General features: G+C 41.7%; 1 protein-coding gene across 4 annotated transcripts in view; it reads left to right on the forward strand.

Annotated features, from left to right (window-relative positions):
- The window catches only part of MTUS1 (microtubule associated scaffold protein 1), a 104,356-nt gene that overhangs the window by 69,586 nt on the left and 16,475 nt on the right, over positions 1-18,295 (forward strand). For 3 of the 4 annotated variants that reach the window (XM_033159831.1, XM_033159833.1, XM_033159834.1), the window contains one exon: positions 9,976-10,196. In XM_033159831.1, coding sequence (XP_033015722.1) covers positions 9,976-10,196 — 221 coding nt within the window. Of the gene's footprint in view, positions 1-3,380; positions 3,879-9,975; positions 10,197-18,295 lie in introns of those variants that run through there. The other variant, XM_033159832.1, reaches the window with a different exon arrangement.

Below are 18,295 nucleotides of genomic sequence, written 5' to 3' on the forward strand. Positions count from 1 at the left end.
TATGACAAGCTGATTTATTGAGATGTAACACTTCCACAACAATCTCTTCATAAAGTGGCTCTAGGAGCATCCAATTCTGGGTACTGCTTTAATACACACAACATTTAGGCAAACAATATGGGTGTTCTGGCAGTAGGAGGTACTTAAAAATCTCTGTCCCTGTACATTTTGGCATTTCTGAAAGCAAATGTAGTGTTGAGCATTGGGACATGGTTGTCTTGCAAACTTAAAAAATTACAATTTGAGGGCAAATGGTCAGCACATAGTTGCTTATTTGAAAATGTGGGTCATAAGTGAAGAGGAATTAAAGAACCTTTTAATGAGGGTGAAAGAGGAGAGCTCAAATTATGGTCTGAAGCTCAACATCAAAAAAACTAAGATCATGGCCACTGGTCCCATCACCTCCTGGCAAATAGAAGGGGAAGAAATGGAGGCAGTGAGAGATTTCACTTTCTTGGGTTCCATGATCACTGCAGATGGTGACAGCAGTCATGAAATTAGAAGACGCCTGCTTCTTGGGAGAAAAGCAATGACAAACCTAGACAGCATCTTAAAAAGCAAAGACATCACCTTGCTGACAAAGGTCCGTATAGTTAAAGCTATGGTTTTCCCAGTACGGTAGTAATGTACGGAAGTGAGAGCTGGACCATAAAGAAGGCTGATTGCCGAAGAATTGATGCTTTTGAATTATGGTGCTGGAGGAGACTCTTGAGAGTCCCATGGACTGCAAGAAGATCAAACCTTTCCATTCTTAAAGAAATCAGCCCTGAGTGCTCACTAGAAGGACAGATCCTGAAGTTGAGGCTCCAGTACTTTGGCCACCTCATGAGAAGAGAAGACTCCCTAGAAAAGACCCTGATGTTGGGAAAGATGGAGGGCACAAGGAGAAGGGGACGACAGAGGATGAAGTGGTTGGACAGTGTTCTTGAAGTTACTAACATGAGTTTGGCCAAACTGCGAGAGGCAGTGAAGGATAGGCGTGCCTGGCGTGCTCTGGTCCATGGGGTCACGAAGAGTCGGACACGACTGAACGACTGAACAACAAATACAAATGATGCTAGCATATAAGTGCTGTAATTCTATCAGATGCTAATTTTGTATGCCATTATGTCTGCCTGAAGATTTCCCTGGGTAATGTTGTGCTTAATGGTGGTTAGTGGTCCCCATGCGATTTATGCTTCATCTGAAGCACTTGTGCAACAAATTTTGGAATCAGTGCCTAAAACGCATTATATTGGTTGCATATGATTGCTTCCCAGTGTCTTCTAGTTCTCATTGTACTGGAACAGTCTCTCTACTTGTGCCCCCACCAGATCTACCTTATATTTAAATGAGTAATCATTTCCTAATAAAGACAATTTCCTGTTTATGTGCTACACCAACAAATTCCTGTGAGACCTGTTTGGAATTTGAGATCAGCATTGCAAACATTTGTTCTAATCGGCTCAAAGTTTTAGTTTTAGTTTCAATTTTTAGTCCAGAGCACAAAGATGATGCCTTGATGTATTATTACACCATTCAGTGCACAGTCTCTTGAGATCCTTAGTACAGTACTTGTTTTCGAAAGTTTTTGTTAAGGCGTATTCTCTTTTCAAATTCTCAAACGTATTTTGAATGTGTAGGATTAAATTAATTATTCCTACTTTAAAAATATTGAACAATGTTTTAAGTGATACTGCAGGTCTGTGCTCACAATATTAATGATTACTTTAGAAACAGAACTCTCACGTCTTTAAAGCTTTGGCAGTAATTGTTGTTCAAGTACTTTGGTCACATCCTGTTTGATGTAAATGCAGCTTCCTGAGTCAGCTGAGAGTTGGGTGTCTATGACTGTGCCACACATGGAAAATAGCTTCCATAAGTAAAATGGGATTTTAAACTTATTAGTCATAGTTGAATTAGTTAATCTTTTTACAGGGCTTTAATTTTTACAGTGCTATTAAGATTTGATTTGATATCTAAGCATCTTCTATTGCTGTTGCTAGCCCTCTTGCCAGCTGTCTGTTCTGTATCCATTATCTGCTGTAGAAATGTTTCACAATTTTTTTCCTATCCTACTTTAATTAACTAGTCTCCTCCTGAGGTCTCATCCTGAAGTTTGTCTCAGGCTGTAGTTGGCAGTTGAGCAGCCATGCAGAGATGGAGGTGGATAGCTATAAAATGCTTCGGTTTCAGTACTGTTTGCCCCAGGTTGTAATACAACTGACTGCCAGCATTCTTGATGTGACATAGAAAACCATAAGACCATTTTCATATGACTTGCCAAGCATGTTTCTAATGGGTCACATTTGAACTGAGATTTCTAAACTATCAGGGACAGGTGGTTTGGTGTGCTGAAGGAACTGCATTTGACTTTGTACATGACTACAAATGCATACAAGACTACAAATGCATGCGAAAACATGCCTGTGTGTACATATACATTTGTACACACACTCATGTGCAATTGAAACACTGCTTAATTTTAACTGGTGTATATCCTGTGGTTCATTTCTTCATCATACCTTTTTTTGTAGCTGTACACTCGGGAGAAAAATATTTTATAATAAACTGATGGTGCTCACAGAGCCTAAATCTATAATACATGTGAAATTTTAAATGTTCTGCATAATAAACTGATGGTGCTCGCAGAGCCTAAATATATAATACATGTGAAATTTTAAATGTTCTGCATGCTAGCAACTTTAAAATTTAATTGTTCTAGCTAAATGGTGCAGATGCACCTAAAAGTATGGCTTTATCAGGTTAGGTGGGTTGCTCCTTTACCATTCTGATGGGTTTCAGTTGTTGCGAGGTGACTTAGATGGCAGTCCTGTAGCCATTCACCTGAGCAGCTTACTTCGGAGTTGACATGTATTGTTAAAGATAAGTGAAATGGCAGCTCTGGTAGCCTCAAAGTCATCAACTTGAGCATCATGTTCAGATAATAAAGCAAATTGGAAAAGCAGAAGAAAAAGCACCTGTGGTTAGTTCCTGTGATGGATTCTTCTTTACTCCGAAGCGCAAATTCCTATTAGATACATCCCATACTGCCAAAAGAAGACAGACAAGTCATGCAAATAAGAGAACACCCACATGCATTCTTTTGACTAACACATGGATAGAATGACAGAGAGTATCTTTTCAGTGGCCTCCTACATGAATGTAGCAAAGGATCTAATTGGTTTGGGTGTGGCCATGTTGAGCATCCATTGCGCAGGTACATTCTTGCCAAGACTTGTAGTTAAGCTGAACTTCAAGGACTAGGAAGATGTGCTCCATTCATTTCAAATGTCTTTATCCAGCCACACTGATGACAAAGAAGAGAGGGTCTGAAGAAGTTGTTTTGTTGTCTTCTCACCAAAGAAGCTCTTCTTTGCAAGATTTGGAAGGCGGGGACTAGTCAGTTTCTGCTTTTACAGTAATGGAGAGCTTAGCTGTCATCCCAGGAGAACCTAAGTTTGTCAACCATGAAGTGACAGAAGCTGAACAAAAGGAACTTAACAACACGGCAGAATCCAAAAAAGAAACTGGAACAACTTTAGATCTGCAGAAGATCCAGCAGACAATTAAAGATGACCTTGTGGCAGAGATCAAGTCCAGCCAGCTGGAAATAAAATGTGTGCTTGAGGATATCAAGAAAGCCTGGATGGAAATGGAAATGAGGCTGAACACTCAGGTTGACATGGTGACCCTGATGAAGGAAGTGAGCCACAATCTGACTAATATTACAGTGTTTCAGACAATGGTGAAGAGCCCGAAAATGTCTGCCAGCTTGACTTGTGTTGCCACGGATGAGAAAGAACAGGCATCCCAGTGCATGGGTGCAGAAGTTGGAAGTATAGACAAGTGGGGAGCAAACTGCCAGAGTGGGGGAAATGCAAAGAATCCTACTTTGGGTAAGAAATATGCAACTGTAATAGTTTTGCCTGACTGGTATCATTGCAGACTTTTGGAATTAAAGCTATTTCTCCCAGGAGAAAAATTCCTACATTTAATTATTTGAAAAACAATGTAGTAGCCTTGTAATTTAACTATAATTTCTAGCTAGGAAAGTAGGTTTGGGTTTTGTTTTGCTTTAATAAATGTTTAGGGGACGCGGGTGGCGCTGTGGGTTAAACCACAGAGCCTAGGGCTTGCCGATCAGAAGGTCAGTGGTTCAAATCCCCACGACGGGGTGAGCTCCTGTTGCTCGGTCCCTGCTCCTGCTGACCTAGCAGTTCAGAAGCATGAAGTGCAAGTAGACAAATAGGTACTGCTCCGGCGGGAAGGTAAACGGCGTTTCCGTGCGCTGCTCTGGTTCGCCAGAAGCAGATTAGTCATGCTGGCCACATGACCTGGAAGCTGTACGCAGGCTCCCCCCCCCCCCGGCCAATAAAGTGAGAGGGATCCCTTTACCTTTAAATAAATGTTTGGAAAGTAACATACTGAGACATTGTAAGGAGTTATCTCTGCAGGGGGAAGTTTAACTTCTTTCTACAACCTGTAAAAGGTGCTAGAACATTTCATGGCGAGTTCTTATTTTAAGCAATACTTACTGAGCTTCCCAGCTGACTCAAACAAATGCTTTTGGGGAAATGAGCAATAGATTAAGTATGCCCCCTTGTGTTGCCTACAGGGTGTGAAATTGTTTGCAAAACACCCTGCTAAGTAAAATGGCTCTCTGCTTAAAATACTGTCAGATCTGCTAAACTGTGTAAGCAAGCTGTTGAACCAGATATTCACAAGTTTATTAAGAAGGAAAGACAAAACCGGGAACTGATGTCATGCCAGTTTGCATTAGATATTGGCTTTATGCTGACAGTCTTTGTTCAGTCTGCCCAAATATATTGTTTTGGCCCAGAAGGAATCTCTCCAGAAGGTAAGGCAATGAATGATCCTTAGCTGGTGTCCAAACATCTTTGTAATTCAGTAAGCCATACTAAGATTTTTAAGACACTTGAAGGAGGTGGTGGTTGTTAAAACAATTTACCACCTGCTTGAAATAAAAACTTTTAGTAAATATGACTGTGAATTGCCTTAAAAAGAAACTTGACATGAAGTAGGTTTTACATACAAGAGAAGTGCAGTAGGAGCCAAATTTTACAAATGGTGGCTGTTCTAGTAGACTATGTTGTGAATGCAAATGAGAAGGAGTGGTGGCTTGAAAGTCAGGGAGAGTTTTCAATCCTGCTGTTTTCTTTGAGTGAAATAAATAATTGGATTGATCATCAATATTTTTTTTTCCTGCTGAATGTTTGATTCTGTGCTCCTATTCAAGATTGATTATTCAGCACCCTTTGACCCTATACCTATCTACAGGATGAATTTCCCACTTGAAATAATTGACCAATACAAAAGTGCCTTGTGATTGAAGAAAACATTTCTTTGTCCTGTTGGCACTTTCCTCTAGGGCAGTGGTGGTTAACCAGTGGCCCTGTAGATGCAGCTGAACCACAGCTCCAGTCAGCATGCTTAGTGGTCAAGGATAATGGGAGTTGTGAGTCGTAATAAGATCTGGAGAGCAACCATGCTGTAGGGTTAGTTCAGAATGCAGTGGAATGGGGGCTTTTCACAAGAACAAGAGAACAGTGTGCTTGCCTGCTTCCTAACAAGAGGAAAACTTAGCATCTCTGAATGACACCAGGAGACTGCAACACTAAATCCAGTAAGAGGCTGTGCATGCATTGCCATTTACTCTGGCTCCATTGTGCTCCCACCACTGGTGTTTGATGTTAACCACAATCCATAGCTATCATGTAGTTCCTTGAGAAATACTGCGGTGTGGTGTCTCTGCCCTCAAACGAGCTTCTGTCCAATTTGAAAATACACTTTGCAGTTAAGCTGAGGCATGCACATTCCAAGACTGCCATTTCACATGAACAGGCAACATTTGCATGAGCAGGGGTTGGGCAGGGGTGGGGCGGTTGCAGGCACAGGGAAACCAGGTAATGTGCATTGGGTGAAGGCATCCCTGCCCACTTTTTTGTGTGTACAGCAACATGCAAATGCAATTTGAAATGCAGTTGGGGGGGAGGGGACAACCTCACTTTGTGTTAAGCCACAGATGTGTACCTAGTTAGACCTGCAGCGGTTCTCAGGATATCAGTCAGGTTTGTAGGCAGCTCTTGGGCTGCAAGAGGTATTCTGACTGCTGTTATTTTAATGTGTTGTTAAAAAGGTTGCATGCCACACCCAATCTCTGTCGAGCGGTACCAAGATTGCAGGGGGTTCCAGTGTCGTGTTTCTGTTGGGAATCAAGATGCAGCAGAAGCTGTCATGTCTTTAAGAAATAAGGTTTATTCTACACGTATTTACACCAGAACCTTTCGGTGGAGGGAGTGCAGAGTTTATAGCATTTGCATCTCCCAAGGGGTTTGTTCCCTGCAGCACTGCAGCACTGGATGCCGAGACTTCTCCATGTTACTGTCCCAGCCTGCCTTCAGCCAGCCCACCAAGATGGTTGTGACCTTCAGCTCCCTGCCTCTCCTTCCCAGCAAACCCCTTGCCAAGCAACTCCTCCCCGCTATTCCAAGCCCAGCTTTAAAAGGTGAAAATATCCCTGTGTGACACCATGTCCACGTTGCCCTGGCAAACCCATACCCCCATTACCTGTAGGGTTTTTTTTGTCTTGTAAATGGCTTAATGCAGTGGTATCCAAACTTTTTTCAAAGAGGGCCAGATTTGATGAAGTGAAGGGCTGGCTGTGAGGGCCGACCAAATTTGTTGTGGTTTTTTTAGGATTTTACCCCAGGAAATAGCCTGTCACAGGGGCGAGATTAAACTGACAAGCAGGCTGAATTAGGCTCCTGAAACAGACTTTGGATATGCCTGGCTTAATGACATGGGCATCCCTCTAGCAGAAAAATAAGCTCAGTCTGTCAGCCCTGATTAAACCACAACACCCAAAGAATCTAGAGAGGGAAATCTGGCACCCAGAGATCTAGGGGGGGATCCCTGTTCTCGCACTAACCCGTAACACTATGTATAAAATAAATTTACTGCTCTAGTAGACGGGTTATGTTGTTTTCCTGTTACCTTTGTTTCATTCATACTCATGAATGTACGTAACTAATAAATTGCAGAAGGGGAAGAGGAAATGACTAGGTTTCGTATAGGTATTCTTACCAAGTTAATTTTACAGTAAACCTAGTCCTATATCAGTGGCCTTCTCAGTCTGTGCACTTAGCTAGCTAAGCTGTTTTTCTAGAAGGTCATTCCATAGTAAATGGGCTTAATTTATAAGGTTCCACATTGGAGGGGGTCATGGGCTTTCTGACACACAGGTACACAAAAGTTCTAGAATTAACATTTAGTCATCTCTGGAACACAAAATAATGCAAACTTTTAACGAATTCAGCTCTTAACTAGCCACTTGGTGGTTTTTATCCATTTGTCACATATAATAAGATACCAATTTATGAAGCTAGGCTGAACAATTGTTTTTTTTTCTGTGCATGTAAATTAGCTCACTAGTAAAATGTTCCCGGATCAGTCCAAATGTAGTTTATGCAGTTGAAATGAGTTGAAAACCCGAAATAGTGTCCTCTTAAGAATGAGCTGCTCAGATCTTACAAGTAGCTCAAAGGTACCCGCCATGAGCTACTTACCCAAGAGAGATGTTCATTTGTAGTGATGGGCTTATTGGGTATCAGCCAGGTTAATGCTGTCTAATCTTGAGCAATAAAGAACAGATTTGACTACTTTTAATCCAACAAGAGAAGGCAACATAATGGTTGGAAGAGCCCATTCCCTCACTTTGCATCTTGTTTGACCTGAAGATTTCCTCTTCCCCTTGTTTTTGAACCTAGATGGGTACCGTGCAGAAACGGACTTCAGGGGCAGGGGAATGTTGGGGTGGGCTGCTTATGGCTTGAAATCTGTGTGCTTCTTACTCTGAGTGTGTACTGTAACAGTACTTCACTAGGTACTGAGAGCCAGTAGTGGTGTAGTGGTTAAGAGCGGTAGACTTGTAATCTAGGGAACCGGGTTCGTGTCTTCGCTCCTCCACATGCAGCTGCTGGGTGACCTTGGGCTAGTCACACTTCTTTGAAGTCTCTCAGCCCCACTCACCTCATAGAGTGTTTGTTGTGGGGGAGGAAGGGAAAGGAGAATGTTAGCCGCTTTGAGACTCATTCAGGTAGTAATAAAGCGGGATATCAAATCCAAACTCTTCTTCTTCTTCTTCTTCTTCTTCTTCTTCTTCTTCTTCTTCTTCTTCTTCTTCCTCTTCTTCTTCTTCTTCTTCGCATTTCGATTGCCAGTTTTGACAAGCGAATGCTTAAGGAGAAAAATCTACCAGAGCCAGTGTGGTGTAGTGGTTAAGAGCGGTAGTCTCGTAATCTGGGGAACCGGGTTCGTGTCTCCACTCCTCCACATGCAGCTGCTGGGTGACCTTGGGCTAGTCACACTTCTCTGAAGTCTCTCAGCCCCACTCACCTCACAGAGTGTTTGTTGTGGGGGAGGAAGGGAAAGGAGAATGTTAGCTGCTTTGAGACTCCTTCGGGTAGTGATAAAGTGGGATATCAAATCCAAACTCTTCTTCTTCAAAGCCTTAAAACTCTTTTTATGTATTTCTTAAGATAGACAGTATTGCTTATCACAACCATTGCAATATTCTGCTACTCACCCATCTTCCCTCCTTATGTGTCCGACCATCTCCTTTTCGACACTAAGGATATTATCCAACAAAGTCGTCCCATTAGTACAAGGACTTTTGCCTGCGCAACAAGACTTCTCCTCCTTGTGTGCCCCTCAAATCTGTTCCAGACAGTTGAGGAACCTCTAGAGCAGATTCTTTTACTGGGGGAGAAGAGAGGAAGAGCGCATTGTGTAGGCAGAAGTCCTTGTGCTAACAGGATGACTTTGGATACAACCCCAGTTTTAAAAGTTTCAAATGATCTATTCAAGCAAACAGATTAAAGGAAGCCAGTGCATCAAGTAACTGTGGAAAGAAAGTTCTTGCTTTGAATGTTGTCATAGAGCCTATAAGGCTGTGGGTATGTAACACTGGCAAGCGTATAAAAATTGAAGGAATATTCCTACAACTGTAAAACTGTTGTGTATTTATTAGTATACATTATGCTAAAAAAAGCACAGTATTTTTAATAAAGGCACCTGCCAGAAACATGAGAGAAGTTGCATTGCTGCATCTGGGGAATGTTGCTTGATAAAGCCATGTTGGAAATTAATCTTTGGCAAAACTGAGCAATACATGATTGCCAATTAATCAGCTGTGGTACTAAGTGCACCCAAATGTTTAATGTGGCTTGTGAGAAATGATTGCCAATGAGCAGATCATAGTAGTGAAAATCCCAATAATGCTTAGCAATGCTGGAATTGTAGGAAGGAGCACAGTGTACTGTACATCCTGGTTTTATCTTGCACACTATCTTTTCATATGTTTCTCATGTTTGAATGATAAACCTTTTAATGGACTTGAGAGGTCCCTTAACCTCAGGGTTTGTGTTTTTCATTATAAAGCTGAGAAACTCCACAATTAAGAGGGAAAAGATTGCTAAACCTAGTTGGAAGTGTCTATGTTGGAAAGCAGAAATGGTAAAGCTGTAATTTACAGGGGGGGGGGGAGTACATGGAAGTGCCTGTGGTGCAAATTTTATGTTAAATATGCCATTATAACTGCTTTGAAAATGAAATAGAGCAAGCTGTTGCATTTGAGATTGCAGCATTGCGAGTACCGGTATATGCTAGAAAGGCACTGCAATATTATGGTAAGCTTTTTAAAATAGAAATGCGTGGGAAAAGATGCTGCTAGATCAAGCTAATGGATAAGCTTCAGTATTTATTACAAAATACAGCAACAGAACACTTGCTGACAACTTGGCAAACTGCATATAAGGAGCCTTCCTTGTTTTGAAGTACTTTGCTTCCCGCAGCTATCAAAGTAATGCCCAAAAGCACAACTTTGACAAATAATTATTTGATACACTTAATTTACTTGTACTCTTGACGTTAACGATGTTCAAAGTTGTTGCTTCTTGTTTCTGTGTTCTGCAGTTGACAGGGGCAAGCAGAAGAGTCCCAAGAACTCATTCATACAAACCCGCAGTTCATCTGTCGAAGTGCGTTTGCCAGAAACAAAACAACATGAGTTGACACAATACAAAAAAAAGTGTGAGAACCAAAGTGGACTTATCCAGCGATTGAAGAAATGCTTGGGCATCAGTCATCAGAAATTTGAAGCATTGGCTATTGTGATCCAGCACTTGGAGTCCGAGGTAAAGTTAATTCAGAGTTTTGAATGCACATTTAATTATTAGTATTGCTTGTGTTTTACATCTTTTCTACGTTTGATTTGATTTGTGCTGAAAAAATATCTAAATGTGAAGGAACTTGGATGTTTATAGGCTTTTATTGTTGCATGCCACCCCAATTTCCAAGCGGGGCAATATTTCAGGGGTTCCAGGCATTTACTCAGGGTTCGTGTTTCCTTTGGAATGAGGGATATGTATATGCAACCTGAGCTTACGATGGAGGGTTTTCTCAACATCAGTACCCGAAAACGGCCATGCTTCTGCCATAGCCACAGCCTCTGATTTCAACAGAGATGAGGCATCTCTCTCTGTCTCTCTGGCTTCCCAACCTACTTCCAGCTCACTTAACTAAAAACTCCCAACTCTGGCTTTTGTCTGTCAAGTTGAGAGAGGGGGCCCTACCCGTTTGTTATCTGGCACAGAGCCACTTCCTTTGTTACCTTAATAGCCCATACTCAGAGGGCCATTACCAAGAAACCTCTGGCTGTTTCAACAATTTGGATCCTTACTTAGATTTCAGCACTTGCTAGACTCAGGAATTAAAAGGGTTTCAAGCATACTGCCTACCTGCCACAAATAATAGCACTGTAATAACACAATTATGCATTCAGGGAATATTTGAGTATTGATTCTCCACTCCTCCCTCCTCATAGGTTTACTCAAATTGGGATATTCTAACATAAATAGATGTTGGTGTATTGCCTAGCCTTAGATAGTAGGGAAGAGGGTGTCTTCAGATGATGGGTGTTTATTCCTGTGTTCCATCTCAGAATAGGAGAGGAGCAAGGAAAAGGCATCACTCCTGTTTCACACTGTGTGTATTGGGTGGTGTGTGAAATCACGACGAAAGAGTATCTGAATAGCCCCATATACAGATTAGGAGAAGCCAGGTGACTGCCCGTTTACTGTAAGGGGATATTATATACTGACAGCATGGAATATTTCAAAATACAAGGCAAACAGGGCAAACAGGTCTGCAATGTGTTAAATGTGTTTAAAACAACAACACATACTTTGAGATCTTTCATGGTATAGTATCAAATGATTAAACGCATAACTGCGCAGTGCAATTAAGTAGCATGCTGTGTGTATAAGTTGTAATTTGAATGCCTTTGTTTTTAAAGCATAAATTAGCTCTGCACAGCTCTTACCAGTTAAATCTGCTCAGACGATACAGAATCTGACATCTAATTCTTGTAAATGTTAAGTACGCTGAGAGGAAATGGTCACAGACTGCAGTGCTATTTGCAAGTTTCTTTTTCTCCATATTGACAGCACTTCATCCAAATTTACCTTTTTTAGATGGTTTGTCTAACTGACCCTGAAAAGTTGAAAGTTGTTTTGTCCACAGTCGTAAGCCAGTAAAGTTGAAGCTCTTAATTCTAAATAAATATCCCAGCTTTCAGAATTTGGGAATGCTAAGGTTACCCATTCCTACTCTGATAAAAGAGAAATTGGATATTTTTTTTTAAGTTCAGCATCAGAAGAAATAAGAATGGACGATGCAATGTTGTTTACTTTTCCAACTGATATATGCACAGATTTTTAAAATCTCTTTTAAAAAAGCAATTTAAAAGCAGTCAAGTCTTGTCTGAACTGGAAGAGCATACTAAGTGCACCAGCTATTTTATAAGTTACCAGGTAATTATCTTTAATTATTCGCTTTATCTGGCTAGGCTAGACACTTAGTTGTGTGAAATAAAATTATCAAACATCTTAAAGGCCAAAACTGCATAACTTTTTTTTTAAGGAAGCCAACCATTAACATATCTCAGCTAAACTAAATATGAAATATTGTCATTACAGCCTTCATTTCCCTTTGTCCATATTTCTCCCACTGCTAACTCTTCTTTACATTGGCGGTGTCCTGCTTTCAAAATGCAAAGTGTCGTTTCAAAATGCACCCAGCTGAAAGATGTATTTCTATATGGGTGAATTGGGGGTGATATAATTACAACATCTCCCTCTGCTCCAGTCAGTTTTGGATTATTATTATTATTATTATTATTATTATTATTATTATTATTATTTCAGGCACACACATGAATACTGACCAACACACACACACACACACACACACACACACACAGCATAACAGGCACAGGAAGCTTTGGGCAGCATCCTCATTCCTACCTATAGTCACTCTAATCCTTCCCATGTCTGGAATGCATGGCTGTCATTGCCATGGGTCTTTCAAGCATGGATGTTTCCAGATTTTGTTTTTCCCTTCTCCATGATTCAGATCCACATTTTAGTGATGGATCCATGTAGCTCCGGGAATAGCAATGTTCTCAAGGCTCTCTGAGCCTCAGTTCTGAAATGAAAATTGCCTTGCCTCTCAGAGTTGTCCTTAGGGTGAGACTACGACAGACTTGTAAACTACTTGGCAGAATAGATTAGCAGCATTGTATAGGCTGGGCGGTGACCTTTCCGTGAGTTTAATTTAAAGATCATTCCTCCCATGGAATCTCCCATGCGAAGGTGCGAGTGCCATCTTACAGTCATGGGAAGGTCTTCAAGAATGCAGAACGTTAATAGGAATTATTATTTTTTAACCTTCTGTGCTCTGTTGGTCAGGAGGATCCACTATATTTCATTGCGAGGCTATATTCAGAAATGTTTTTTACAATGGTGAAAATGAGTAGTACTCACCCTTTGGTAAATGATGGGCTATTTCCCTTGTTCTGGGCATTTTGTTGTCTTTCACTGGCAACCTGGGTTTTAACAGAATTTCTCACCAATTATATTTCTCTTAAATGCATACCTTATGGATTGCTTTAAGCTGTATTTTAGCAGCATATGCAGTTGACAAGTTTTTAAAATAAGATATGTAGCACTGCAGTTCTGAATGCATTAAATACTTGGCCAGATGCCAGTGACCTCTCCGTGAACTGTCGATCCTCATGTAGCACAGTTACTTCTAAGCATTAATTTATTATACTTGTCACTAGTCTCTGAATGGTTAACATGGTTTTGCTGGTTGACTTTTTCAGGCAAGAGTTGATGGAATTTGACAGTATCTCATCTGTCGCTTTGCTTTTTAAAACCTTCAGATTTTGGGGTGTGTGGGGTGATAGGGCAGGCAATTCCAATGAGCAACACTCATGCCACATTTGAAAAGCCTGCTTATTCATAGAGTTAATTCATAGTGTTGTAGCTGTGTTCCCTTCCCAGTTTGTTTTTCAGATATTTGTTCATGGAGAGCACCAACAGATAGGGTAGGGCAGGGGGAAATAGATGGCAAACTGTAAGAAACAAAAGGAAACCAAAGAAATGGTCTTGTTTGTTTCCAGGCCTTGCTTAATAGATCCTCCTTACCAGAAGCAAGAGGGTTTTGTTGTTGTTGTTTTAAACCCCGTTTACACTGGTCTGATATTCTAAATATTTTACTTTACTGATGAATTTTATATTATGCCCTTACATAGTCAAAGTAATCCATAAATCTCTTGCACACAAAAATCCCAGTGCCCTTGTTTTGTGGAATTCCTCTCTTGTGCAGCATAGATGAGTAGCCTTGCTCTAGCACAGGGGTGGCCAACTCCCAAGAGACTGTGATCTACTCAGAGTTAAAAACTGGCAGTGATCTACCCCCTTTTTGGGGGTTCAGGTCAAAGTTGTTGAGCTTATTTTAGGAAGGAGGAAGGCCCATTGTAGGGGGGGGGTTGGATCAAAGTTGTTTAGTTTTTTTCAGGGAGGAGGTGAAATGTTGAGCTTTTTTAAGGAGAGCCACAGTTGTTCAGCATCTTTGGGAGGAGCCAATGATCTACCAGTGATCTACTGCAGACGTCCAGTGATCTACCGGTAGATCACGATCTACCTGTTGGACGTGCCTGTCTAGCAGACTGAAGCATTGAATGTAGCCCAAAACATTATTCTTATTTCATACCTGTTGTTTTTTAATCTAAATGCAAGTTTATGTAGAATTGTGTGCATAATTGATGACAATCATCTGATCAACTACGGTACTTGGTTTTTTTTTAATTACTTGGATGATAGCCTTGCGGCTTAGGCAAGAGGAAATCTTTTGCACTTATTATCAACTCATTTCATACATACATCCAAGGACACGATGTCACCTCATTTTCAGAAGCTCTGTTTAGCTTGATTGACCCTTATTTTCATTTCCATTAAATCCCAAAGAACATGGACATAGCCCTATCTCTTTTCGGCGTGGTTTCAGCTCTTCTTGAGCCAGGGTGATGCAGCCTTCCTTGAATAGCAGGTTTTGAAGGGCAGCAAAGATCAACTATTGCTACCACTATGGGAGGCGCAATTTGGATTTTCAACCCCCCTACAAACGAAAGAACCCTGACATAATAGGGAGAAGCAAGAACCCTGCTCCCAGCCATCCACTTCTCTACATGTGGGGGGATTTGTCTATTTTGTGTAGTCATGTGGGTTACTATATTCAGTAGTCAAGAAACAGGTTTAACTTCTCATCTGTTCTTTGTTTGAACTTGGCTTTAATGTGATGTCATCATTTAAATTGTGAATGAAAACATAGACTTCAAACTGGTTCATTATTTTTCATGGGAATATTTGGACGCGGGTGGCACTGTGGGTTAAACCACAGAGCCTAGGGCTTGCCGATCAGAAGGTCGGTGGTTCAAATCCCCGTGATGGGGTGAGCTCCCGTTGTTCGGTCGCAGCTCCTGCCAACCTAGCAGTTCGAAAGCACGAAAAGGGCAAGTAGAAAAATAGTGGGAAGGTAAACAATGTTTCCATGAACTGCTCTGGTTCGCCAGAAGCGGCTTAGTCATGCTGGCCACATGACCCGGAAGCTGTACACTGGCTCCCTCGGCCAGTAAAGCGAGATGAGCACCACAACCCCAGAGTTGTCCGCGACTGGACCTAATGGTCACGGGTCCCTTTACCTTTACCTTTACCTTTAAGTCTGTCGGGAATGGGAGATAATATCAGTTGAGTATCAAAGATGGAAAACTTTCAGGAATAATTTTATTTTCTTAAGAATAATAATTGCTTGAAATGCTTCATTCAGAGGTGTGTTGTGCGTTTTTATGCTGCCATGCCCACTGGTTTTGAAATGGAACAGTTACTGGACCTTCTACTTGAAGAAGCAATGAGGTCACAATACTATATTAGCGATGCCTCTGTCGTTGTGGCAACTGCTGATGTCATCACCTTTGTCTTTAATCCTTTAACCTTATATTGAGAGAAAGATTGAGGTGGGCTCATTGTTTCCTAAACATAGGCTTTTAATTAAAACATGGCTGGAAAAACGTTCAAACATAAATGCAACTTCCTTGAAATAGCTTTTTAAGAATGTATAACAACTTTATCCCCAGAGAACATGGGTTTGCCTGTTCTCTTGAAAACACACTCGTCAGATCTGTAAAATACAATATTAATTGTCCATGAATTTATTGGGCCACTCAGAGTTCGTGTTGCCTATTATGTTAATACTTTTTGCACAACTCATGGGTTGCAAACTGGTAAAATTCTTTAAGGCCTACGTTGGATTAGATCGATTTGTGCCTCTGAACTTAATATCCGGCCACAAGAAAGAGGTGGTAAGTTCGTTGCAATAACTGCATTTTGATTTAAATACAAACCTTTTAAATAGTAATTCTAAACATGGCAACTTATACAAGGCAAATATTATTCCTCCACATGTTCGTACCTAGGTTTTGTTACCATGGAAAATAACAAACAACAATCTTTGGCTTTCATGCATAGAAAGGTTGCCCCCCCCCCCCCGTCCTGCAAACCCCACAAAGACCATTGGTTAATACAAGGGTATATTGCTGTTTTGGAGACACACAGGGCCATAACCTCCTTCCACAGTGAGATGGCTCCATCACTGGAGTCACAATCTGTATCTTGTCGCATCATGTCTTGCTCTCCTATGATGCAGATGTAAACCACTTTGAGGTTTCTTGAAACGTAAAGTGGTGTCCAAGGTAAATTTATAAATAAATGCTGTCTTGCTACTCAAGAATAATGGCTCCTAGCCACTTATCTGTGGAACCATAGGAGGTAAATAATACTAGAATGCCTTCAGTTCTATCCAGAGGACTTCCTGCTTGCTAGTTTTACATTATTTACTTCTTCTTGACGGGATTTGGGGAGAGCTGGCTGTCAGGCTCCGGGGATTCGGCTCCCCCCACTTTGGCTGTAGATAAGCAGGACGAAGCGAAAAGAGTCCCTTACCATTTAAAACAGGCATAGGCAGACTCGACCCTCCAGATGTTTTGGGACTGCAACTCCCATGATCCCTAGCTAGCAGGACCAGTGGTCAGGGATGATGGGAATTGTAGTCTCAAAACATCTGGAGGGCCGAGTTTGCCTATGCCTGATTTAAAGAGTCTTTAATGATCACAGCAAAAGAACAAAGCATCCATTCTTGGAATAAAGGTGTTCCCAATTAAGGATTCCCCACTCCACTTCCCCCCAGTCACTTCCATCTTGCAACCTGACTATACAACCACTGTGTTTTTTGTGTAGCCACCTTTTCTACTCTACGTGACCTTGGATTGATAATGCTGAATACTTTCCAGCCGGAGAGAGAGTCTGTTAGCTCTCTCTCTCCCCCCCAGTTCTTCTTCTCCTAGCTGTTAACCACCCATTCTTCCCAACTTCTGTCTTCTGAACTATGTCCCTCTGCAAACCACTGTTCCAAATCTATACTGTCGCACAGCTCCTGGGCAGCTTCAGGATCCTGGTCAGGAGCGGGGGGGGGGGCTCCCACCATTCCTCATCAGAGCAGTACTCCTCAGCCTGGTCTCTGACATCGGCTATTTCTTGTCCATGATTACACAGGGAACTCCAAAGAGCTAGGCTGCCTGCAGGAGATGAGGGGGTGTTGTGTTCCCAGGGATGTGGGAGGACTGAGAAAGGAGAGGAAGAGAAGACACGTGGGATTTGGGATTACAGGCATAGAGGGTATGGAAGGCATGTAAGTGGAAAGTTGACTAGTACTATGATATTTTTACAAAACATCCTATTATAAGTACATTTCAAATGCAGTAACCTTTTGTAGTTGACATACAGTTATTTTATGGCAGGTATCTCAATCAGCGGGTGGCACTGTGGGTTAAACCACAGACCCTAGGGCTTGCTGATCAGAAGGTGGATGGTTTGAATCCCCGCGACGGGGTGAGCTCCCGTTGCTCAGTCCCAGCTCCTGCCAACCTAGCAGTTCGAAAGCACGTCAAAGTGCAAGCAGATAAATAGGTACTGCTCCAGCGGGAAGGTAAACTGCGTTTCTGTGTGCTGCTCTGGTTTGCCAGAAGCGGCTTTGTCATGCTGGCCACATGACCCAGAAGCTGTACGCCGGCTCCCTCAGCCAGTAACGCAAGATGAGCGCCGCAACCCCAGAGTCGGATATGACTGGACCTAATGGTCAGGGGTCCCTTTACCTTTACCTGAATCAGCATCAATGAACTAGGTCTGAACCATAATGAGACGTGTGTATTTTCGGAACACCGTTTTACGAAATGCAAAACCGTTGGCGTGGGAAGGTTTGGGAGATGAGGCAACCCATCAGATGGCTCGCTTGCATGGGATCTAGGTCATTTTGGATGCCAATGGTAGTCCTTCCTAGTGTATTGCTTTGACAGGGGTGCTTATTTGGCTGTAATTCCTTGTGCAAGGGAGTGATGGTCTGGTTACTGTAGAAACAGGAACCATTTCTTCCCTCCTCAGTAGCTCCCCAGTTAGGGTAACACAGAGTTGAAACAAATCCACAAATTTGTCTACTGATTTTTTGGTACCATCCTCAATTGTGGCTTTTACAGCTAAAATAGTACCTCGCAAGACGTCAGTGCAGCACTTGGGTAAACTGCTGGTCATTCTCCCCCCCCCCCCAAACTGTGACAGCCAAGGAAATAGTACCGTAATGTCTTCCCATGATTACCAGTGTGCATGACCTATTTTATTGATTGGAAATGTTTGCACATCTTTCAGTTTTCTGGAACTTGCTGATGCTGCATTCTTGATAATTAATTCTTGCCTTCACAGATGAGCAGGCCCTCTGCTTTTATCATACGGTCACACCGTTACTGTCAAATGAATATTTTTTTTAAGTAGGAGAAGGAAATAAA

Source organism: Lacerta agilis, chromosome 9, assembly GCF_009819535.1.
Source record: "Lacerta agilis isolate rLacAgi1 chromosome 9, rLacAgi1.pri, whole genome shotgun sequence".
Taxonomy (NCBI): domain Eukaryota; kingdom Metazoa; phylum Chordata; class Lepidosauria; order Squamata; family Lacertidae; genus Lacerta; species Lacerta agilis.